General features: G+C 32.9%; 1 protein-coding gene across 3 annotated transcripts; it reads right to left on the bottom strand.

The window, feature by feature from the left end:
• Window positions 1-677: 677 nt before the first annotated feature.
• LOC129916618 (probable ubiquitin carboxyl-terminal hydrolase FAF) lies at window positions 678-24705 on the bottom strand. Of its 3 annotated transcripts, none has more exons than XM_055996664.1 (17): window positions 24585-24705; window positions 23397-23532; window positions 23164-23312; window positions 15526-16493; window positions 15210-15467; window positions 9050-12272; window positions 8636-8993; window positions 8174-8489; window positions 7020-7173; window positions 5842-5992; window positions 5469-5777; window positions 5295-5406; window positions 4485-4594; window positions 3886-4237; window positions 3427-3686; window positions 1118-1691; window positions 678-1053 (listed from the first exon to the last, which is right to left on the bottom strand). In XM_055996664.1, exons 2-17 carry the CDS (start codon window positions 23483-23485, stop codon window positions 748-750), a joined length of 7689 nt encoding a protein of 2562 aa, XP_055852639.1. In that variant the 5' UTR covers window positions 23486-23532; window positions 24585-24705; the 3' UTR covers window positions 678-747. The 3 variants fall into 3 exon arrangements, with proteins under 3 accessions (XP_055852639.1, XP_055852638.1, XP_055852640.1); XM_055996663.1 differs by lacking the exon at window positions 24585-24705 and adding an exon at window positions 24227-24532; XM_055996665.1 differs by lacking the exons at window positions 15210-15467; window positions 15526-16493; window positions 23164-23312; window positions 23397-23532; window positions 24585-24705 and adding an exon at window positions 14340-14569.
• Window positions 24706-25982: the final 1277 nt, after the last annotated feature.

Here is a 25982-nt window from a genome sequence, read left to right as displayed (position 1 = left end):
AAAACACCATAATGCAGTACCAACACATAATGGAGTTTGGAAACGTTTTAAATATACGAATTCGGAGCTTCTATATTTATACAGATGGGGTTCCTGCCATGAAGTTCTTTCAGTGTAGTTCGATTTCAATTTCTTCCAGTTCTGACTATGGAGAAAACCCTAAAAATCTAAGTTTCGATCCATAGAAGTCACATAATCGATTTTTTGACTCACCCTTAGCACCCTACCATTCCGCAATTTTTTGAATTGTTACAGTCAGGGGCAGTATCTTTTAACTCTTCTTTAAAATCCAATGGCATTTATGGGTGCGTTGCTTACTTTTACTTACGATATGAGACATAAATCATTGTAGCTTAATGCCTACAATTTTTTTATTTTTCGGTCTTAATATAAATCTGCTGCATTATTATCGCATTTGCTGGTCGGTGTGTTGTTGTGACAATTATTTTCTTTATTTACACGTGGTTATCAAGTTCGTTTCATTCACATAACTAACTTATTTAAAAAAAAATGAAATAAATAATGCAACACAATGATGATGAGTCCATGTGGGATCCACAGGCACAAAACGCCAAACTAAAGGCCCTTAAATTGAATATTTTAACAAAACAAAAACAACTTCATTTGACTTAAATATGGTTAAAAATTTCACTTAATTTTTAAAAACAGTATTCATGTAATTTAAATAAATTTTATATTGGAATCTAAGGAATGAAAATCTAAAAAAACTCATTTAACATTTTTAAATTACTTATTATTTACCGGTTTTGGTGACAGCCTTAGTTCATTTAAGCTAGTATATACATTATTAAGACTGTACACTTCATTTATACTGACATTTTCTGCAGTATTTACATTAAATGTTTCACTTATATCTTCGGACAATACAACTGGCTGAACTTCTCGAGTAGTTGAATGTTGTTTCGTAGAGAAAGCAGTAACAACAGCTGTATCTGCAGCGGTGTTTGCGGTCGTGTTTTCCAGAACAAAGGACTGAACTATGGATCCATCGCTCCTTATATCTGTATCTGACTCGATTGTTTCATCCTGGTCCTAGAACAAAATGATAAATTTATATTTCCGGTCATACCTTCTACAAATTATTTATTGTTTTTACTTCATCCTGGCACAATTCATAAGCTAGCGACCAAGTGTTTTTCGCTGATTGAGACCGCTCTAACATATATCCATTAGTGTTGTCATTACTTTGAGCTGGAGGAGACCAAGAGTAATTATATTGACAACCAATTCCTCGCTGCTTATCAAGCTCTTCTTGAAGCCATTCCACAGCCATAACCCAATGTTTGCCAATATGTTCGTTAGAATTAAGCATCGTGAGGGCGACGAGACTTTTATGGAACAGCTGTGTTAAGCATTTGATTATTTGGTACGCTCTTTTTTGATAATGGGTTTTTGTTTTCAGAATGGTTTCTAAAAGTCCTCCTCGCTCTTCAGCAACACCCATTAAAGCATTATGTATTCGATGATTTTGCCAAGAGTCTTCTATGAGGAGAACGTGAAGCAACAAATCTGTATGGTGTCGCATATCTTGGCAATAGGCAAAGCCACATTGCCATAAAAGTTCTGTTAGAATACATCGCGAAAAATGGGGGTTTTCCCAGCAACAATACTGTATTAATTTTAAACCTTCATCTCCAACATTCGTATCTTCTATTAGTTTTTTAATATAGCTGCAATGAAAAAAAGACAATTACAATAAGAGTATGATATTTTTTAATGATTGAGATGAAAAATATAAGGACAAGCACGAGACGAAGAAATTGGACTTCGCAAACAATTTGAAGCTATCTGGAAGACATTTCTGTTGCTAATCCTTAGTTACAATATTAGAAGTGTCCCGGGTGATTTTTATTCAAAGCTTTGGAAGCATACATAGCTGGTTTAATATTTGTTCGAATTTGAAAACGGAAACGAAAATTGAGTCCGTACGGATTGAAAACGGTTGTTCTGATTTCCATTCGACTTTTTGGTTGGAGAATATTGTTTTCCGGTAGCAAATTGCTACTCGGATTGAAAACGGCAAAAATTTGTCGGATTGTAGATTCGTTCGTTTTTCGAAACACCTATGAATTCGCAAAATATGTTCGAATACGGAATTCGGAACAGCTTACATTTTGAAAACGGGAGAAAATAGAATTCGAACGGAAATCAGAACAGCCGTGATAGTCCGAAAGCTTAGCCTGCACGACAAAAAGTCCCACAACGGATTGAGGCTAGTCGACTTGGATGCTGGTCAAAATATAATCTTAGGTAGTACGCGTTCACCGCATTTTCATTCAATTCATAAAGAGACATGGAAATCTCCAGATCAATCAATTGTTAACCATATTGCTTTCGACGCTAGACATTCCTGCAATATTTTCAACGTTCCTAGGAACCAACATTAACTCTGACCACTACTTGTCACCACTACGGATTCGAACAGCTACGTTTTTTGTTGGTATTGCTATCCGTATCGTATCCGCAGTTGGAGTTTACATGTATTACAAAACAAAGCCAGGAGCCGTTAAGAATAGCAGTTTAATCCAGGTGCGGATAGAATTTTTACAAGGTATATTAGTTTCTAAGTTCAACGTCAGACGACTACATTCGCAAGATATTAACAGGCCTTTTTCCGATCGCGTTTCGAATAATCTCTTAAGAAGTTTTAAACCAACAGTAACAAGTATAGAAAACCAGTGGAACATTGCCAAGCAGCCATCAGAGATACCGCCTCTAAAATGTTGGGTTTAACTAGGCCAACACAACGAAACCTCTGGTTTGATGATGAATATCGGTAAGCACATGTATGTTAACAGAAAGCTTACAAAGCGGCACTGGAATTATCGTATTACAGTAGCAAGCGATGCTGAGAACTAAAATGACGATAACGGAACCAACTCCGTCCAATATCGACGATAAAAGCCAACCTTTCCGTCCACATCATCTTTGAGAGAATAATACAAAGCTCTAACGTCAACATCAGAGGATTTGTATATCAAAAGTCTATCCAGCTGCTTGCATATGCCGACGATATTGACATAATCGGAAGCATCGAAGCGGCAAAAGTGGGTTTAAGAGTCAATGAGGTGATTGGAGACAAACTTTGGACCTCCAATATCTTTTAAACGGTTAGATAAACAAAAGAAGTGTATAAGGACTCCAAGAATACGTAAAGAAATTTGCTAAAAATTCGATTTCTAAAAAATGATTTTTTTTAATATGGTGTTGATGTAAAAATTAAATTAATATTAAGAGCTCATATTTGATGGGTTCGTTTTAGTCTAGAGGCATTTAGTAATCGATTTTTCAGAGAATAAAATTAAAAAAAAAAAACAAATATACTCGATATTTCGACCCACCCTAATGAATATGGTCCATTATCTTTATTTTATTTATATATTATATTTCAATTTATCTACTTACCCAGTTCGAACAAATAATAAATCAGATCCTTCTTGCGAGAGAGGAACTAGTTCTTCATATTGCATGTTTGCATCTTTGTATATATTTGGCATTGGCTTCAAACTTTGGTTTGAATTCTGACATCTGTCAGAAATATCACTACATCTTATTAAATGAGAAACAACTTGATGTAATTTGTTGAGCTCCGGATATTGGTATTTTATTTGCGGAACAGGGCCTTCATCAAGAGCAGCTTGCATAAATATTGTTGGAACGTTAAGCTAAATAAAATTAAAAAAAAAAAAATTGCTGTCATTACTATACCGCTTTTAGCTGTTAAATTTAAATATTATATAACTTATGAGATAAAAGGCTGTAGAACTTTTTGTGTGCAATAACAACTCCAAAAGTTTTACTCTATTTTTAGTTGTCCATTGCAGTCGTTTACACCAGTTGTTTATGTTTTTATTCTTTACTTACTTTTAACAAATGTAATTTTTCCTTGTTTCCGAGTCCAGCATACATGTTAAACAAACTAAAGTAATGAGGTAAATGTTTTCCATGATCTGCTACTTCACATTTAAGAAGTTTTAAAACACTTATTAAAATTTGTTCGCATAGACTTGTTCCTTCAATATTTGGTAATGGTTCATCATTAATGGCAAAATGACAAAAGATTACAACCAATTTCACAAATACTGTTCTAACTTCCGGCGATGGAGCAACAAGAATATACTCCGCTAGTCTTCCAGGAGGATTCAATAAGGCATTATTAGCAAACCATCTTCGTACAGTTGGTGAATGGCGGAGGTGAAGCGATAGAGTATCGAACCTGAAAAATTCATTTTTATTTAAAAAAAAAATATCTTCTTCTTTTTAATAAAGTTTAAGAGCTGGAAATTGAATGTTAAGAAGGGATGAGAACGATATGTGTTAGCTTTTGTATCAAATGAAATGAAGAAAGAACTCAGTGGCTAACAAAAATAAAATGTACGAACTGGTCACATGTAAGTACATAATACTTCTTCTTGTAGTTATAAAACACGTTGTAAACTTTGTTTTAATGTCAATTAACTTACCATTCAATTACCGGACCTCTTAAAGTTTTTTTCGTTCTGAATCCGGAATGGAAAAGAAAATGAGAAGCTAACTGCACACCTAGCAATGAAAGCTCCTCCGCAGCCAAAGTCTGTAAATTATTTAAAAATTGTTAGAGATTAATGTCGAAACTAGAATGGGATGTTTTTTCCAAAACAAAATCTGAACGGAAAGTTAGTAAAAAAACAGGCAATTTGTGGAACGAAAAAGACTGATTTTTTTTAAAATCTGAAAGAAGGGTATTAGAAAAGCTTAAGGGCTAGTTTGTTCATAGTCGGTTATCTTCTAACCAAGGATTATTCCATACGAAAATCATTGATTAAAAGATAATCGAGTGTGAACAAACCGGCCCTAAGTCCTGGTTTTATGAACACCACCCCCTGGCAAAATCCGCCATTGATCTATATTTATATCAAATTGATCTATATCTCCCAAACTACTGGTTTGACCGATTTGTAGCTTTTTTCCTAACACGTCAAAAGTCATCAATCACTAATGTTACTCCTAGGTGACTTTTGACGTGTTATGTACGACCATTGCATCTGGGCCGCAAGTTTAGTTTTTTTCATTCTCTATTTGGTATTTGATATTCGGCCTATTATTCCCGAAAATTGCGGAACTATTCGGCTACCTTCGGCCGAATATTCGCCGGCATCTCTAATATCAAATGTATTTATGGAATTTTTAATATTTTTGCATTTTAAACATAACTTGATAATAGTCAATCTTATCTTTTGTTAAAGAAACCAATTTATATATTGCATTCACCCTTAATTATATCTCAAACTTACCGGTTTTTCGTCCTTCACATGTGGAACAATTGAACTAACTAAATTTTTAATAAAATTAAAGAATTCAACAGAAAAAATGCTCTTCGAATGTAAGAACCTTATGTTTTGAGTTCTGAAAAAAAAAAAAAATAATAATCAATTAATATTGTATTTATTTTATTGCATAACTTTTACCTGACACTAATTTCTATAGCTTTAGGCATAGGCAGGATAAAACTAGAACTTTCTGCTAAAGAAAGCTGTTCTACACTTCGAGTAATTTGAACAGGGTTCTGATCACATCTTGTGTAAAAAAGCATGTAGGCATTCCACCAACGTTTTTGTCTTCTATATTGCATTCGTTTTAAATTACTGTCGTATATTTCTCCCATGTATTCACCACCAAAGCATTGGACTTTCATTTCCTCGTCCTCATTCATCTTACATTCTGTGACTTCATTATCATCGAACTTATACCATTGTTCTTTTCCAGTTTTTTCATCTCTGCCAAACATAAATTAAAACAAAATAATAGTATTAACAAAACTGTGGAACACACAACAATTACTTATATAAAATGTAGCTGAAATAATGCCCTCCTGAAGCTTGTCCACTATGTACAATAATTCCAGTTAGTTCGTATTTGGTAACATCAGTGTGATCGTAGGAATTTTCAACGAGCTCAACTACTTCTCCATCCAATTTTGCCAAACCGAAAACTTAAGGACAATTTAACTTAATTTTTATTTATCATTAATGTGAAATGCACAAGATTGAAAGGCATAAAAATGTTCATTAATTTCATTATCCATTTAATTTAATTTAGACTTTATAATTTGTTCAAGTTGTTGCGGAACCTATAACTTAATTGCAATATAATTTCTGTGAATGCACAAACTTGACGAGGTGGCCGAGTGGTTAAGGCGTTCTACTGATTATTCACGTGGATTCCCAAGTTTTTGTTTTGATCACTTGTGGAATATGATATAACAATATTCTAAATTAAAAAAATAAAGCAATTGGTATTACTTACAAGCAAAAAGTTTCTTTTTGTAAGTTTCCCAGTCGGTAAAAACCAAAAACCGGTTTATCTAAAAACCCTTTTCTTTTACGAAACACGGCACACTAAGTAAATGTCAAAAAATTATCCTCTGCTAAACTTCTATTCTTATTCGCAGCTGGTTGTTGTTTAGAAAAAATACACCTCAGGTCTGAAAAAAATTCAGCTTGTATCTCGTTCCGCCAAAAAGTCTATCTTTCTCTAACTACAGTTTTGTGAATAATTTTAAAATCAACAGAATTTATATATAATACTTTTCCGATGTATTTATCGTTTGAAAATTATTTGAAACAAAATTGTTGGACCCACGGCAGAAACGCTTTACTCATCGAACTAGGGAAAATTTGAGAAGAAAAAAAATCTCAAAAATTATAAGTCTTCCGGATCCATGCTTAGCAGTTTGTCAGGTAGCCTGCTGGAAGTTAAGAAGCGATAAACACTCTTTGAACTAGTACGAGCGGGAAGACCCGTGGTTTTTGTAACTACAACTCCTTCATAAAGAAATTAAAAATCAAACTTAAATGTCATTTTCTAGAAATCTATACGTTTTCACCATTTTGTAAGTTTAAAAGGCATTTACAGAAATTGTGTTGTGATTAGTTCCAGGTTAGCATTTAACTAACATCAAATCCAATTCAAAAAATACATTTTTTTGGCCTTGCAATTTCGTATTTTTAAAGTAGTACCAGTGTAAGGTTCCATATCCAACACCCTTGGAAATTCAAAGTAGTCATTGAATTTTATAGCACAAACACGTTCATAATCGTATTCAAAACGTTTAAGTTGTATTGCAAGTACAGGGGGAAGTTTACGGACACACAAACGCTTCATCGTCACCACCTGGAAATAAAATTAAATATTTCATATTTATTAAAACTGTTAAATTTAATATTATAAAAAATAACCTAAATAGTGATAAATATAGTTTATTACTAGATTTATATTTGGTAATAAATCTACAAATATTCATTAAAAAAATTGGTCACATAAAACATACATAAATAGTTTATTACATTATATCAATCCAAAAGTTTTCAACTTAACAAGTATTGATTGCATTCATCTTTAATGTAACTAAAATTACCATGAACTACATGCGTACACGCCATATACGTTGAACAGAAAACAACATTGTGGATACTTTCTGACGGTACCGCAATACTTGCATCATGCAAAACGATTAACGAATCGAACAGTAAATTGTGATAGGACTGAATAAATTTAAGAGAAATGTACCAACTTGAGAAATCATAACGTAAATGCATGAACTTAGAACGTGGATTGAGACATTTTTTTACTTTTTTTAACGAGTAAGAAATCTATCCTCAGTTTTTTCTTACGTTTCTTGGGAATTTAGCTTTCATTCATGATCATCAATTTATTTTTATTTAGAAAAATTTGAAAGGAATACGAAAAATAGGTTTTTTGTTTTAACAATACTGATTTTTATGCATTTCTTTTTTTAAAACAAAACTGAAAACTTGCTTCGCTGTTTTACCAACGTAAGAATTGTTCATAATTATTTCAGCAAAATCTATCTAAACAAAAACATAACTGTAAAAAAAGGAGGCAGGTGGGTACCACGCCCCTTGTGTATAAAATCTCAAGTTTTTAATATTTTCCTTTCTTTTAACTACTAAGTTAAGAAATGGTCTATAATATTTGATGATAATTCAGCCAAAATGGGCGGTTACCACGCCCCTTGAGTAAATTTTCGTATTTTACTTTTATGTACCACAAAATAACTGCCAGATAACATTTTTCTATCATAACGATAATATATAATAATAAATAATTATGATTATAAAAAAAATCAAATAAATAAATAATTTCAACATACCTTTTTATTACACTTATCGCAATGATAAGCATCTGCACCTTCAAGTATTTCACCTTTAACGTATTGTTCGAGTGATTCCGTCAAAGAGCTGTGGTTTCGTATATCAACGCTGAACACACTAAACGGTTCCTCTTTTGAATATCGATGCGGACATTCCTGACAAATTTTTTGATCGCTAAAAGAACCACCTAAAGTGTTAACCATAAACTGATTTTGTCCCAAAGCTTTCAAGCCTTCGTCTAGGCTTTCAAAGAGTGACATAAAGAATTCGACTGCATCTTGTTGTTCCCTTAAATTAACGGGTTCTCCCTGTAACCTAAGAATAAAATTAACGATTATAGGTACCTATAGTCATAAATAGGGGTTGAAAAGAAACATTTTTGATAAAAACGTCAAATATACTAAATTGTGCTAAATTACTTGTTTTTATTATCAAATATAATATATTTGTTGTTTTCTTACTTGAAATGTGTCCATAATCCACGAGGAACGTAATACTGCAAAGCACTATGACCCAAGTGAGCGAAAATCGCCTGAACATGCTTCAAAATACCGATATGATAATTTTTTTGAACATTTCCAAAAAACACTTCGTCTGTATACAAAGATGCTTCGCTATCACCGCTAAAATCTTCCGCATCATTAATTGCAGCACCTTCAGCTTTTAAAATACCAAGCCGAATCGAGGGGACCATATAAAGTTGTTGCAATACTGAGTTCATGTAGCATGTTGCTCCAGCATTTTTAAGACCACAAAATCCTTTGCTTTGTCTTGGTCCAATTGGTGGTAGATAATCCCATTCTTTAAGGGGTTCTATATCTAAAATAAAAAATAAATTAAAAGTTTTCTAAAAAAGAGTATTTACCATTATTTACCATTGCAAACATTGTTAATAAGTACTTTCGTAAGCAACTTCATGTTAGGAACACAGTTTTGACATAGAGCTACAAGGAGATCACATGCAGCTGCTATTGTGTGTGGACTTCTACATACAGGAGGAGGTGCCTGATAGTTACTTAATTTTCCTGTCTGTCTTAAATGTAGGTATTGTTTTGATGCAGGAAATAAAAAATCATCCGTAAGTTCTTCCAACAAACCACTAAGTTGTGTTTTAATTTTAACATCTATAAAAAACATAAGCTCTTTTGTTAGGCATAAATGTCCTTCTAAAAGATCTTCATGAACTTCAGTGTTGCCACTTGATATCACATTGTTTTTTATTTTCCTAAGCCAACTAATTTCGTGTGTGAGCAATCCTTCAATTACACTATGAGGCCAATTCCAAGTACATCCGTAACTTAAAGTTCTGCACAGTAGTTGAAAGAGATCTGCACATGTACTCGAGTATTGAGGAATTGCAGTATGTAATAAGGAAATTAAATGATTGGTCATAAATTCAAATGGACGGCTATTGCCAGAATAGTATGTACAGCTGAAAAATAATTGTTCAGCTGCAATTTGACGAACAATCTTTGATGGATTCTTTAAAATTAACGATGTTATAAATTCAGACCAAATTTCATCTTGTATTAACACATCATTTGCACTAGGGTTAAGTACAAGACATGCTATTAAAACTTCAAGCGATTCTTTGCAGAGCGCCAAGTCTTGGGCACCAGGCATAGCAATGTCGTCACTAAAATTATCTTTACTTCCATACATTTCAAATTTTCCACACGATGATGACCAAGCTAGTTGAATAATTGCTTTAATTGTAGCAATATCTGGACATGACCATTGTAATGCATCCGAAAAAAGTTTTCTACTTTTTTGACCTTCGGCGCTGGCTGTTAACATTTCAGCAGATACATTTTCAGCTAACTTCGTTGATATAAATCGCAGAGTGTTTTCAGAACTATTAGGAATAGTAGTAAGAATTTGCTTTAATATATCGATTTGTGATCGCGTACGAACATTAAGATTTGATAACGAAGGTTCATCTCCAACTCGATTTAGGACACAGCTAATAACGTATAAAAAGAACTTAACAAGTCTAAGAACACTTTGAAATGCTGCTCGTTTTGTTTGCATATCTGCATTTGGTAGAAAATTATTTTTAGTAAGTAATTCTACCAAATAATGTGCAACTCCGGACCTCAACCAAGCCGATTGAATAATTAGAGCCTCTTCGCTAAATGGATCTATAGCTGGTATTAATATGGCATTAAGAACTTCAAGATTATATAAAACTTTTGCTGGCGTACTGTATAAAAACACTTTTGATGGTGATACTTCTTCTAAATTGTTTTTATGTTCTTGCTCGTGTAAAACATTTTTATCGGTATTACGAATATTCTCAGGAGTAGCACTTGAATCTTTATTTTTAATATGACACATTTTTTTCAGTTCGTTTACTGTTTCTCGATCGGCTGGAAGAAGACTTAGCAGCATTGCTGCACTATCTCTTAAATTGCTGTATTGCATGTCTATACCCAGTTGATGAAGCTTCAAAAAGAAGTTTGTGTAATATGGATTTTCCGAAATTATTACACCAGGCAATGTGTATTCTGATTCTACTCTTCTTATATCGGCACTAGGTCGTGGTGGTGATCCAGTACTTGAATCACTCGAGCTATCTGGACTGCTTGCCAAGATCGTTCCAACGGGCGTTAACTTGGCAGTCAAAACCATTTTGTCTCTTAAAGCATAGCTTGACAAAGGATTTATTTCATCTAACATTTCAATTAATTCTCCATTATTATAAAAAAAATCTATTTTTATATTAGCAGTCGAGGTTCCTTTTAAGCGTTTTAAAATACTCTTCTTAAAAGAGGCAACCGTTTCATTGCTATGTGTTATTATTTCAATATCATCGATTGATCTTCCGGGATTTTGGAATCGTATATACAAACTTGTATGTTTTCCTCTTGTTGCACGACACAAAGGTAATTGATGTCGATCGCCAATAAATGAACGATCACACTCTTTAACATATTCTTGTAAAACTTTCAAGATCCTACACATTTGTTCGATCTCGGAACAGTAAAACTTTGTTTCCTTGTCATTTGAATTAAATTCAGAATTGCTGTTCAAAAATATTACACTGTCATAAAGAGCTTTTAGTTTATCACAACATTCTCCGAGGAATATTTCATGAAATGTCGAAACATTTGCCAGAAGTGTAGACCCCAATGCTGTGGAAACTTCTTTTAACAAGTCAATTCCTTTGTTTGCTATTTCTAGTTCAGCTGAATTTATAATAAGCCAGAGATAATCTTTTCCAATTAAATCATTGTTTTCCAGTACATAACCTCGATGAACTGCCTTAAGTTTATCTTCCTTTGAATTTACTGCTTTGAAAAATCTCTCAAAACATTTAATACCACTGTCAGTCAGTAAAGATGGATCGAGTTTAAGGATATTATTTTCAAAAAAATCTTTGTTCACTCCTGGATCAAGATCAGGTTCTTCACCCATGAGTTTACTAAACCAACGAAAACATTCCTCTCGGTCACTTGGAAAAACTGATTTTACAGCTAAACAATGCCATATTTGCTTTGCTTGATCTGCACAAAGCCAAAGTTGTCCATCTTTGAGTAAATATTTTAAAAAGTCCAATCTTTCTTGAATTTGTAAGTCATGCGAAAAACGTCCATCGATGCAGTATTTTGTTGGATCTATATCAGGATTTTCTTCACTTAGGGTTCGAATTTTATCCATATAGGAAATAAGACTATTTGTTACGAGAATAACTAAAGAATACTCATTCTGTAAGCGTTCGATGACTTGTTGTCTGCTTAAATTTTTGTTGGAATTTTGATGATGATGATTCGATTCGTACAAACAACAAATTTCTCGAATTAAACGCAAAGCAGGCAGAACCCAATTGTCACCAGTTTTAAGTTCGTCCACACATTTATCAAGCCAGACAGTTTTTTGAGCATCACGTTCTTGGGAACAACTGTAGTCTAATATTTTAACATGAGCAATCAGTGCTTGATCTAATACTTCTGGTGGAATTTCTTTATTATGAGCCAAAGTCCAAAAGAGGTTTAAAACTTTTTGTGCCATGACACCATTTTTATCATCTTCAGCTAAACGTCTAATCAATTCAAGAAGGTGTTCCCTTTGTCGCTTGTTTGCTGTAGTCATACTTGTCTAAAATAAAATAATTTTATTTGAATTTAAATAAAGAAATTATAGAGCAACAAGAATTGTTATTTTTTATATGTATTTTATATTTTTAATTTATCCTAAAAAATAGATTATTAGAGATTAGATTAGATTAGATTCTTCCTTTATTCATTAGATAAATTACAATTTTTTTTTTCTATTGGAAATACGGACATGGCAATGCTGCCGTCTGCCGGAAATGACATTTCAGTATAATAAATAAAATTATATAAAGAGAAGATGTATCAAAAAGATTTACAATACATTTGAAATAGTAAATTAAATAAATAAATATTACACAAAATATTAGACAAAAGTTTATATTAACATAGATATGAGGACTAAATTTGTATATAATTTTAAATTTTAATTATTAAATATTAATTTTTTAATTTTAAAATTTTAATTTTTTTAAATTTTCAATTATTTTAAATTTTTAATATTTTTTAAAATTTTTTAAGTTTTTTTTTTTTTTTAAATAAATGTTTTTTTTTTTTTTTAAATTAAATTATGGGAGAGCGAGAAACGTTTGAGCAATTTTAATGATTTGCAACATAAAAACTAGTAATTTTAATGATTTAAAACATAAAAAGAATATCAATTTTTGATTTGAAACATAAAGATTTGATTAAAAGCAATAATTTGCAGCCCTTAAATTGAATAGAGACTTGTTGTGAGAACTAATTTAACAAAAAACTATTACGATAAGTCATAGCATGATTGCAATATTTGTACAAGGTGAGCCAACCACGGATTATATAGATTATTATTTCGTTTATATACAATATTCCAAAATGTTTTTAAAGATAGCAAGGAAGATTTCAAAGTAATTTAAGAAAAATTGCAGGACCTAATTAACACACATTATAATCGCCATTTTGATTTGCGATTTTTGGTGCGTTCCATTGGGTTCCGTTGTTGTCTACTAGAGATTGCCTCTGTCAATATTTGCTAGTTTACTTAGGGGTGTTAACATTGTAACGGGTGTGACACAGTTACATAATTTTTTGTTCCTGGTTGGTGTACTATTAACTAAATAAGGTATTTAACAGCTTCAACATCTAATGTATTTTGTTGTTAATTTATTTTTCAAATCAGATTCTTTTAACGTCACTAACTATTAAGATTTCATGTAACGGGTTAAAAAAAACGTTTCAGTCTGCTTCGGTGATTGTTAGAAGCCATATTTTAGGTTTTTTTAATAAAGTCGTGGATATCTTATAGGAAATTTTATTAAATTTCAAGTAAGCATATATGTATTTGAAATAAATTTTAAAAAAACTTAGTTTTTATAACAATTCAAAAATGTAATAGGTGTGACATATTTTTGTAACGGGTGTGACATTGTACGAAAAAACGTATTTTTGGATAAAAATGTGCGTCAACCAGAAATACAGTTTAATTTAAGGTTTTTAAAATAATGCTTGCTTTGAAAACTTAAAGAGTGTTAATTTTTCCATTTTTCATCCAAAATTTTTTTTTAATATTCAGATTGAATTATGTATGTATATTAAAAAATTTAACTTATATGAAATTATTAAATTAAAATTTCAATGCCATAATTTACTTTCTTATAATTTCACTTTAATTTTTTGCCTTTTAGTGGTAAAATTGCGTGAAATTACGCTTAGATCATTCAGCCCTATTCTGAATGAAAACTCTCGGGAAAATGTGCTCGGGGAAAGGGCTCCTTAACTTTTTGATTGCCGTTTGCGGAAATTGTATTTTTTCAACGTGATTTATGGGCCTAAAAAAAATCCCAAAAACCTCTCTGTACAATCTTCAAAAACTGCTACATAACAAGTTTGAAGAGAGTCGACCCATCAATTAAGGCTCTAGCTCCTTATACAGACTTCAAAACAGACAGGCACAGGATTTGAGGAACCCTTTTTTTTTTTATTCTCTATCATTGTAATATGTTTGACTGTTATCTCAATTTTTTAAGAATTCATAACTTATTGCATAACTTGATAAATAGTACTTATATCACAAGTAAAAATGGTCCAATGAACAAAATGTTTTATTTTAAGAAAAACATCAGAAAATGCATACATATACCGCAAAATTGTTAATGATTTGTATTGTTTTGTTTAAGCGTTTATATTCCATTGAAAAATTGTCAAATGCTTTGATTAATACTAGAAGTCTCCACACATCATCAACACAAAATTCACTATCCCGAACTTTTTTCTCGACCGGAAATATGTAGTTTTATTTAGATTTTTATTTTAATTTCTTTGATTTAAAATTATTTTATCAAATTTTTTGATATAGAACAGTTTTGAATTAATTTTTCTTTTACTTTGACAAATTTGTCGATGAAAATTTGGCTGCTATTTTTATTTCGTAAACATTTTTTTGATAACAGGTAACACAAACCTCTTTTAATGCTAGTTAATGATTTCTATATACTATTGAATTCGCGGGACAGCCTTAAAACTCACAAAAAAAATTTACTTAACTTGAAGTATGTTTCAGATCATTTTCTTGCCGAAAAAGTATGATCCGTATTTGCTAATATTAAAATTTGCAATTTTAAAATAAGAAATCATACATATCGCATACGAATTTTAAAATTGTTTGTTCGAAATAGTACTTTAATTTTAATAGAGTAGAAAAGGTTCAATTATTTACACTCCATTAAATTTAAAGTCGCCATTAAAAAACGAAAAATTTTAATATTGAATGCATAATTCAATTTCGGTTCAAGTTCTGACTGACCGATTTTGAGGTCTTATGGGGAAAATTTTGGTACTAGATATGAATTTTTTTTTACTCGGTCCGTTACAACTGTGAGACTTCCGATTTTGGAAACTTAAAATAGCTAAAGCATGGTTTGATTGTTATATTGAGGATAAATTTCGACTTTTCTAATTTAACAAAAACAGATACTTTTACTTTTTAAACATGCGAAAAACTTACTTGAAAGCAATTGAAAAGATGGTCCAATTGTTCTGGAACAAAATCCCATGCTAGTTTAGCCAAAAGATCATGAACATTTTTAACAATAGCTTCATGTTTTCCAGCTTGCGCCTTCCAAACTGCATCCAAATCATCCAGAGTCAAAGCGTTCTCTTTTATAAGAAATCGTATAATTTTTTCTAACTTCTCAACGTATTGTGGTTGATGTAAGGAATCCTTTAATACAATTTCTAAAACGTGCGATTTTTTTATCCAAGCCTAGAAAAAAAAAAGAGTCTAAATTACAAGCCAAAAAAATTGGATATATTTTTATTACCGCCATACGCTCTGCAGTTAACCAATTCATTTCATCATCAGACAAACTTTGAGATAGTTGAGTCCTATGAGAACAATATGATACTGCCGTTATGACCTTGTTAATTTCATTAAGTGCATTCATCTTTCCATTAAAGCTCGACACTTGAAGCAAACGTAATATCATTTTCAAACGAAATATTTCAATGTCGCGAACTAATTCTCCTTGATCAGCCAACCGACTAGCTAAGCAACGAGCTGATTTAACAATTTTATGAATTAGATCACTTTTTCCTTCTGATTTAGCTTCAATTTTAAGTTCGATATCAGTAAGGCTATCTAAGAGATCAAGTACAATCATCCATATAGGCATGAAATATGTTTGTATGGTTAAAGGAGTAAGTAATTCGTAACACTGTGCAAAGGGTCGAATTAAATAATATATGAATGAAAACGATATGTTCACATTTTCTTCTACGGTAACTTCCGAGAAACTAATATTTTTAGAAAGTGAACCTTGTTTGCTCAGGTTTTCTATAGAAGGCTGTTTGTTTTTTAGTTTAGCGACTCCAACATTGAAGCGTTCCAATAGATTATCAAAACCTCCCAATTGCCCGAAACGATTTATTAAGTCCACTAGCCAACCACGAGGTCGTTTAGGTTCGGGAGGGGTTGTTGCAAATATTTTGTTGTCTTCTAAAACACCCCAGACAGCATCAGGACCAAAACATTCAGGTTGACGGGCTACATTAAATGTATTAAATTTATTGTTAGGATCCAAGACTATCGATAGAAGATCCAATAGATATGGATTGTCACGATGCATATGAATCGCAATCAGGTGTAAAAGCTTTCCACAAGTCATAAGAATACAATGATGTATGTTATACTTCCAAGAATTAACGGCCTCGTCGGTAAGAATTTTAATAAATGATGCAGTCAGGGCATTTTTGTAAAAATCTAAGCATGGCTCGCAATTGTGGTCGCAATCTGTTAAAAAATTATAAGTTATGAACAAAAATTTAAATATTTATATTTTTATTTTTCTATATGCATCAATTTAAAAATCTTTGTGGTCAATTTAGGAAATCGAGTAAATTACGAAACAAAAGTAAAATATATTGAGACCTTTTTTGTTTTAGAAATTTGTGTACAACGAGAAGAGCGTTAAAGGGGATATTTAAGTATGGCAAGAATGCAAAGGCTTGGCCTGGATTCTATAACAATGATAATTTTGAATGAAAAATGTTTTTAACAACCCTGAAGGAGCAGCTTGTATTCTCCAACGGCATCCTGCACAGCCGGACGAGCCTAACAGGGATGTCAAAGTTAGACATGACTCTGTACAGCTCATCTCAACAGATACTGTCATAAGCGGCCTTAATATCGATGTACAGGTGGTGAGTATCAATTTGTTTTGCCTGGGTTTTTTTCCAAGATCTGCCGTAGTGTTTTGATCGATGGTGAACTTTTCTGGTCTGAAGCCACACTGATAAGGACCTATCAGAAGGGCTTTAGACATTGACTTAATTTGGTAGAGAGGATCTTATATCGGGCATACAATGCTGAGATTCCATTCTGTGGACATGCTTTCCTCCTACCATATTGGACAAAAGAGTTGATGCATACTCCCAACTAGGTCATCTCCTTCTGCTTTAAAAAGCTCAGCAGAAAGGCCGTCAGCCACAGGAGCTTTATTAAACTTGTTTCATTTTGGCAAGGTCGGATGGACGGAAATGTTGGCCTTCAACGTTAAATGGTGCAATCTCCCTTTTGGTGAGTTTATATCATCACTGCCATTATAGAGATTGCCGAAGTGATTTCTTAAAATTCTCATCCATCTATTATTTGACCGCTCTTTTCTCGTGCTACCTCCTTTTTCTTATAAAGTACTATTTCTTATGAGTTGTGAAACTCATTGGCATCTCTGGTCCTTTTCTGCAGTCACGGTTTGTATGCTTTCTGTTTGGCTGCATTTGTTTTCCGGCATTCTTCATCAAACCAGGGCTTTCGTTGTGGTGGCCTAGGAAAACCCAGCACTTCAATGGTGGTATCTCTGATGTCTTCTGGGCAATGTGCCACTGGTTCTCTATACTTGCTGGAGTAGGACTTCTTAAGAGATAATTTCAGACGCGATCGGAAAAGGATCTGGCAATCTCTTGCGATTGTACTCGTTCAACGTTGAACATTGACACAGTATTTCCTTGTTTTGGCGATGGTCTGGATATCGGCATACGAACATTGGTTATTACCAGGTAGTTATTAGAGTCAATATTGGCTCCTGGGCACATGCTTCTTCTTCTTCCTTTTTCTCGGCGCTGTTATGATCTCGATGTCGAGGGGATCATAACTATCCCACGTAACTGCTTCACACTAGTGATCCGCCTGTGGAGTTCGCCGGGTTGACCTCAGAAATCGGCGGCAAGCCTCCCGGTTTTGTATTGTTCCATTTCTAAGGCCAACTGAATGCTGGTGGTTTTGCATTTGCTTGCACCAGGAGTTTTTAGGCCTACCTTTCTTTCTATTTCGTGTTGGAACGTTGTATGATATTGCTTTTTTGACGGGGTTCTCAGGATCTCTCCTTTGAACATGGCTATACCAACTGAGTCGGTCGTGTTAAATTTTTTGGGAGATGGTGTTTTTAACATGAAGGCTTCCTCGGATCTTCGTACTTCTAATTCTATCAAGCTTTGTTACTCCTGCTGTCATACGAAGCATCTTCATCTCAGCTGCCGTTAACTTACTCTCATACTTTTTGTACATTGTCCAACATTGTGAACCGTATGTGAGTGCTGGACGCACAACTGCGGTGTAGAGTCTTCCTTTCAGCTTAGGGGGCATTTTTCGATCACAGAAGATGGCAGAATTTTCCCGCCACTTCATCCACCCTACGCTTACGCGATGATTAATATCGTCATCACAAGTACCTTCGTTATTTATCATAGACCCCAGATATTTAAACTTTTCACACTTGGGAAGCACTACACCATTCAAATAAATGTCAGGAATAGGCCTGTGTGGATCAGAAAATGGGCAGCATAGGTATTCTGTCTTTTTCGCGCTTATGCGGTACCCACTACCTTCTAGAACATCCACCCATACATCAAGTGCTCGTTGCAGGGATATCGGGTCTTCACTTATGATGGCTCCATCGTCAGCAAAGAATAACTGATGCACTTTTGGGTCCGTCACTTTGCCTTCAAGCAGGTAATCAAGAACGGTAATAAAGAGGACTCAAGACGCTTCCCTGGTGTACACCTACTGTGATTTCGAATTCTTCGGTGACTCCAGCTGCACATCTTACTTTAGTTACTGCTCCATCATACATGTCCATAATTATCCGCACATAGGTTTCCGGAACTCCTCGTTGTCTGAGGGCCACCCATATCAGATCTCGTGGTTGTCGATCGAATGCTTTTTCAAAATCAACCAATACCACATGCAAATCCTCCAAGGAATCTCGATGTTTTTCCATAATGATTCTTATACTCTGGATTGCATCTGTGGTTGATTTACCCGCAACAAACCCGCACTGGTCATCAGATAGCCTTATTATTTTTCGCAGTCGGCTACCCAAGACTCGCTCAACGATCTTCATGGTTTGTGACATCAGCTTAATCGAACGGTAATTATCACAGCTTCGAGTATCACCCTTTCCTTTGTATATTGGAAGAAGGTAACTTTCCCTCCATTGATTAGGCATTCGATCACCTCGTATAAGCTTGGAAACAAGAACCATGAGCCATCTAGACCCGATGTCTCCCATCTTTTTCGAAAACTCTGAGGGTATTTCGTCTGGCCCAACAGCTTTTCCCTTTTTGGAGTATTTTACAGCCTCACTAACTTCTTCGACTGTGACATCGGATACTTCGCTTAAGTTAGGTGAAGCTATTGGAAAGTGTAGCCTTGGAAATTGTTCATTTAGAAGTTCGTCACAGTACTGTCGCCACCTGTGGAGGATTTCGTCGTTTTCCACAAGTAGTTGGCCTTGAGCATTGTTAATAAACTTCGTCGAACAGATCTCCTGAGCATTTCTTCTTCTTTGAGCGGCTATTTTGAAAATGGTTGCGCCCTTATTCCTGGGCACATGCTGACGTCCATAATACGAGATACGCGTACTAGCTATGACAACATTTTACCCCGCAGCAAAGTCAACTAGCCTGAATTCTTTATCGGAAGTGTTGTCGTGCAGACTAATCGTTCCGATTGTACTTCCAAAGATACCTTCTCTTCCCAGCTTGGCATTCAAATCATTCGGGACAGTTATAATATCGTAACTTGGGTTTTGCTCGTAGGTTTTTTTCAAGGAGCTCGTAGAAACTATCTTTGGTGGTATAGTGTTTTTCTTCTCTGGAAGCATATCAGGCTTATGTTAGCGAATTTAGCCTTTATGCGGACAGCCAAAATGTGATATTTTCGATGGCTCACCTTTTATACTTCAAACTGAATTTATTTTCAATACATCCCTATGCTCTTATTCAAAAGAAAACAAAAACAGAAGAAATCTTTGAAATACAACAACAACTTGAAGGTACCAACACCAAGTCTTATGGCTAGAGTTACATCTGCTAATCGGATTTCAATAGGATCATCACAATCCTTATATTCCATTTATTTGTGGTGCTTAGTCTAGTAATTTCACTTTTAATCATTTTTTGACAATTTTCTCGCGAATTTCAATTTCGCGACTCTTCAATGACGTCTGGTAGAGTGAATGTCGTGAATAAAACGTCTGGGACCCAGATTTTTGTAATCGTGGTATTTTTCCTGATTTTTTTATATATCATACTTGTGGTTACACCTCCGACATCATAAACTGATTTTTCTACCATTTTCGGGAACGTCTGGCAAGGGTAATGCGGCGAATAAAAGGTCTGGTGCCGAACTTTTTGCAATCAAGGTATCGCCCTCTATTGGCTCTATATGAATTTAAGTGGTTATATACTCGACACAAAAATCGGAAAAAATGCATTTTTCAACTCCCCGTAAAACATAGAATGCCGTGAAATAAACCTGCCAGACTTTCGAATTCTTGATCAGGACGCTAATACCTACACATATGTACATATGACCCATTTTCGGTTATACCTCCACTCCGAAAATCTGCTGTGGGCTCTCGGTCTAAATCCCTTTTAAGCTTTCTACATCCCTAGAAAAGTATTTTTAAAAAGCTTATCGTAGTCACTCATAAAACCGTTTTCTTATTGTCTCTTCTAAATGACTTCAGTGATTTCTGTTTGTTCGATTTCATAACTAAATTTATTAACAAAGAAATGCAAGCATAAGATTTAAGTGTGTTTTACAACCTGGGGGTAGGTTCTATAAAAAAAGGAAACGGAAACGATCATTAGTTTAAAAAAAATTCTGCGACAGATTTAGAAAAAATTCTTTCGTTAGTTATAACTTACCCGAAAAATGTTTCAATTTATCCCGGCATGAAGTTTCACACAACAAAATAAATTATGAAAAAAAAAAAAAAACAAAATTCACACGTTCGTCAAATTAACACGCAAGAGTGTTCTTATAAGTTCCTGTTATGTTATTTGTGTTATTTTGAAAGATTACATTAACATAAGATTTCTAGCTTGATAAACCGTCTTCTCTTCACACACTCTTTCACATTCAGTTAAAAAAATCCAATACAAAAAAGAGCACGTATTCGCCACAGTGCATGTGGACAAAGGTAAATAATCTGAATTACAACTTTGGCCTAGGTCCCAACACACCCAAATCGAAATTAAATAACAGTTGCACTTGTTAAATGAACAAAATCATCCTCCCAATTGTAATTACGAGTAAATAAATATACCGAAAAACAAAATCCTTTCAAATAAGAATCAAAAATTTAAAATTTCTTCTGCTTATTTTATATGTAAGTATTTCAATAACAAAAAAATAAAAAAATACAAATCGTTTTTTATTATAATCCAAAAAGTCCTTTTTTTAGGGATTTTTTAGCTAACCAATACACAATTAAATGGCACTTAACGACTATTTCTGCAGTAGCAAAAGGCCTCTGTAGAAGAAAAAGGATAAGATGGACAAAAGTGGATCTAGGTTTGCAAGACAAGATTTAAAGTCTAAAGCAGGCTTGTCAAACTCAATGGCATTCACGGGCCAAAATAGCAGGATCTAAATTTCTATGGGCCGCAAAAAAAAAGATATTAGAATTTTTACGAAACAGATTTATTTTTATAAAAGAACAAGAACAATATGTAGTAATATTAATGTTTTCTGCCTGACACTTGGCATCTCTTTTCTGTACCATCTTCTCTACTTGTGATGAAAATTTTTTAGAAGTTATTATCTGTTTGTTCTGGATTTAACAGGTGACTCATTTCGATTCATAAGTGAAAACTGCTGCTCGCATCGATAAGTGCTTCCAAACATACAAATGATTTCATATGTCAATTTTCGAGTGTTCTCAAATCTGCTTGTTAGATACTTGTAAAATTCAGGCATCCCAGCTTCATCGAATTTATATCTTCAAACGGAGCCACAATGGATTTCGATTAGCTCCATTTGCAAATGATTACGTACTGATTCTATATTTATAAACCCGATTAAAAAAGGATGGATTTTTCGGGACAAAGTAGCGAAAATATTTGCATTTGTGTTCATTTAAGAAAAAAGTAGCGACTGCAAGTCGACTGCAAATCGAATTTTCGGTTGCTTGGAAGTCGACTTAAATCTTTTGTACAAATAAACAAATTCAGAGCTTATTCCCGAAAATTCACTTAGGATGAAACAAATCGTATGGAACTTTTTCACTGCTTTCCCATGGGTCAAACTGCACTCCAATACTAAATACAGCAAAAAAAAAGCTTGTTTTCAATACAAAAAATGTTTGTTTACCTTTTCACCCTTTTCACCCATTGCGACATAAATAGCAAAAAGTTAAAATCTCTGCAGTGAACATCGTGTTGAAATGGAGAAATTCAAAACAATTTTATTGGCTTCCCCGGTTTGTTCGTGTTCATTAGACATTTAAATTTTATTTTTTTAAACTAAAATTAAATGTAAAAATTGAAAATGCAAGTTGTACCTAAATTAAGCTTGGGCCGCAAAAATATACGATGTGGGCCGCATGCGGCCCGCGGGCCGCAAGTTTGACATGCCTGGTCTAAAGAGACTTTTTGTGACGACTTAGATTTGGTTTTTCTGATTATATTTTATTTCCAAAACTGAAAAAACAGAGCAGAATTTAACACTGAAGTCAGGAATTTCTGTCTATTTGAAAGAGCTTGACAAAAACAATTTTCTGCACGGTATTTATAATACACTTTTTTACCAATATATTAGAAATAGATTAGGCTTGAGAAAAAATATAATGCACAGGAAAAATAGGAACATGTTAAATTTCCTGCCCCTTCCCTGCCATTTCGCTTACTTTTTGACCCACCCTCGCAATCCACATTAAAAGTGCATTATTTGTATGTTTAAGACCATATTTTAAGCGTATATACTTTTCATTTTAAAGTGCTTGAAGTCAATAATTGGAGTGAAAAACTTATTTTTAAGGAATCCAATATTATAGAGAACAGTGACCCCAACCTATTCCAATTGTTTATAATTTTTGTTAAAAACTAATGATAATGTAATGATAAACTTATTTAAATTAGATGCATTATAGATTTTTAAACTCTTGAGTCATATTTACCAGCCACTGTAAGATTTATAGCCGCATGCAATAGATGTTCTAATTCTTGTTCTGGCAAAACTGGAACCACCCATCTAGGACTTGAAATTTTTTGATTTAGAGATCGTAGCTTCATTACTGGAAATGATGATATTAATTTTTCTGGTGTCCTATTTAAAAATAAATAAAAAAATAAAAAACAAATATGTTAATAATAGAAATGATAGCCAATCTATATCTATATAATATATTACATTTCTTCAGTGTTATCGGCCAGCGAAGCCGATTCGGATTGTGATTCCGTTTTGTCTGTTGTTTGACGACCATGAGAATCGAAAGTCATTATCCAATTTTTTTTATATTATTTTTAATAATTATATTTGTTTTTCGCTGTAAATTATATAGAAATAAATACAATTTTATTATAAGATTTTTACATACTTATTTGAAAGAAACTTAAAGAAAATTGACTATTCTATAGTTTGTGTGATATATATCAAAAGGCCACTTAATAAAAACGCTTTTGGAACAAAAATCATCTTTTTTTGATAGAGAGGAAATATTCACTTTACTTATTTCTTTTTGTTTATTTTCATAAACATTACATCATTATTTGTTTACATAAATATTTTGGCCAAAATGTTTATTTGTGTGAACGCTTACAAAAAAATTTTGTAAGAACTCACAAATTGAGTAGGTTTTTCATTCACTCTCATTCCTTAAGTTCAAGAAATTAAGGCATTATTTGTCTGAGGAGGAATTCTGTTTTTGCATAATTTGTCAACCAATGTTATAATTTTAATAATATTAATATATTCAATATTTTAAGACCCAAAATAGGTCTTAAATCAAACATATTTCACAATTCTACAAAAGACAACATAAAAAAATTTCCAATATTGTATGTATACATTAAAATTAAGAAAAGGAAAATATATAAAAAAAAATCACTTGGGTGTACGACGACTGGACTGGATGATATCAGGCCATGCGAAAATGTTTTTTTTTTTTCTTTCTTTTTTTCTGGTGACAGAAGAGTCAAAAAAAAAAAATAATTTTCTTCTATAAAATTTTTATCACATACCACAGAGATATTTTTTTTTAAACAAAATCAAAGAATACTTGCAGACAGAGAAAATTTTCTTATTTCAATATATTCAAAAACGTAAAAAATAAATAATAATAAAAAAAATTAGCAAAAAATTTCTTCCGCCGTCGAATATATGAGAATTTTATTTATTGGGTAGATCAGCCGGTCACAAAATGGCGTTCACTTTTGTTTTACAAAGCTTATAGAGAGAGATATACAAAATGTAAATATTATTAATATATATTGCAGATAGACACAATTTTATTTTTTTTCCTAAATTTTTGATATCACAGCCAATTTATTAATGTATTATTTTTTTTATATTTAAATGAAATGAATTGCATGAACTAACACTGGGATCAAAGCACACTAATTACGATTTTTTTTTAACTCCACCGACCCATTTGGGGAACAAAGCATATAAGTTTTTTTTTTTATTTTTTTTTTCTTTATTTTCGTCTCCTGTATGAAGAAGAAAAGTGTTTTTTTTTTCTTGCACAAATAAAATGTCAATTTCTTTGAACAAAAAAAAGTGCAACCCTATTAGACGGTGTTTACATTGGGCTGAAAAATGAAGATGTCAAAACCATAGATAGGAATTTTTATGAATCTGTCAAAGTCAAATGTTGGAAAACTTTATTTTGGAAGAACATGAAAAAAGAAGTTAATTTAAACTCGGGAGAATGTATGAATTTCTTAGGCCGTGTGTGAATTGCGTTAAATAGTTAACCCCCGTGTAAAATTTTTGACACTATTAAGGTGAATACAAAAATTTCAAACTGTTTAATATTTTTCTCGGCCTCTTTTCTACCATGAAACTCCTTTTTAATAAAAAAAAAACAATACCATCTGCAAATAAACATTAACTCAAATTTAACCAGGTCCCTGAGCCCATTAAAATTTTAACAGCTGAAAATGTTTTATTCACCTCAATGGTGTAAAATTTTTGACACTATTGAGGTGAATATAAAAATTTCATACTTTTTAATATTTTTCTCTGCCTCTTTTCTGTCATGAAACTCCTTTTTTTAAAAAAAAAAACAACAAAACAAAACCATTTGCAAAAAAAATTTAACCTAATTCAACCAGCTCCCAGAACCCATTAAATTTTTATCAGCTGAAAATTTTTTATTCACCTCAATAGTGTCAAAAATTTTAAACGATGTTAATTATTTAACGCAATTCACACACGGCTTAAATAAGAGCGTTAAACAATAATTTTACAGAGAATAACAAACGACAGTCATCAAAGTGCACAATTTGACGTTTGCGAGGGAGATGTTTATGCCGTTTGCTAAAAAACGACTGGGCCTTGTAGCAATCTGTCCTTGATTAATAGTCTATAGAGAAGACAAAAAAGGTGACGTCAATTCTCGCTCGAGGAAAGCAAAAAATGTATACATGCGTTTTATACACGAGAAGGCAGGATAAATTGAATAAAACATTTATATAAAAGGTAATATAATTAGAGTTTTCATTTTTTTGAAGATCACACAAAAGGTGTTTATATGGACTTGGTTGTGTTAGGAATATTTGCGTGATAAACTTTTCTATTTTTCTATGTCGAAGATCTTATGCTGTCTTATTTCCTATCTCTGTACAAAACTTAGTGCAGAGAAAAAAAAAGACTCCATTTGAAAAACTGTAAAACAGTGGCTGTACTTAAATTTTGTAGTACAGTTTTACAGTTTATAACAGAATTAAGAGTCAACTTTTTGTATGAATCCACTATCCAGAGTCTTATCCCAAC

Source organism: Episyrphus balteatus, chromosome 3 (assembly GCF_945859705.1).
Source record: "Episyrphus balteatus chromosome 3, idEpiBalt1.1, whole genome shotgun sequence".
Lineage (NCBI taxonomy): Eukaryota > Metazoa > Arthropoda > Insecta > Diptera > Syrphidae > Episyrphus > Episyrphus balteatus.
Note: the sequence above shows the minus strand (reverse complement) of the source record. Positions and strands in the feature narration are given on the sequence as shown.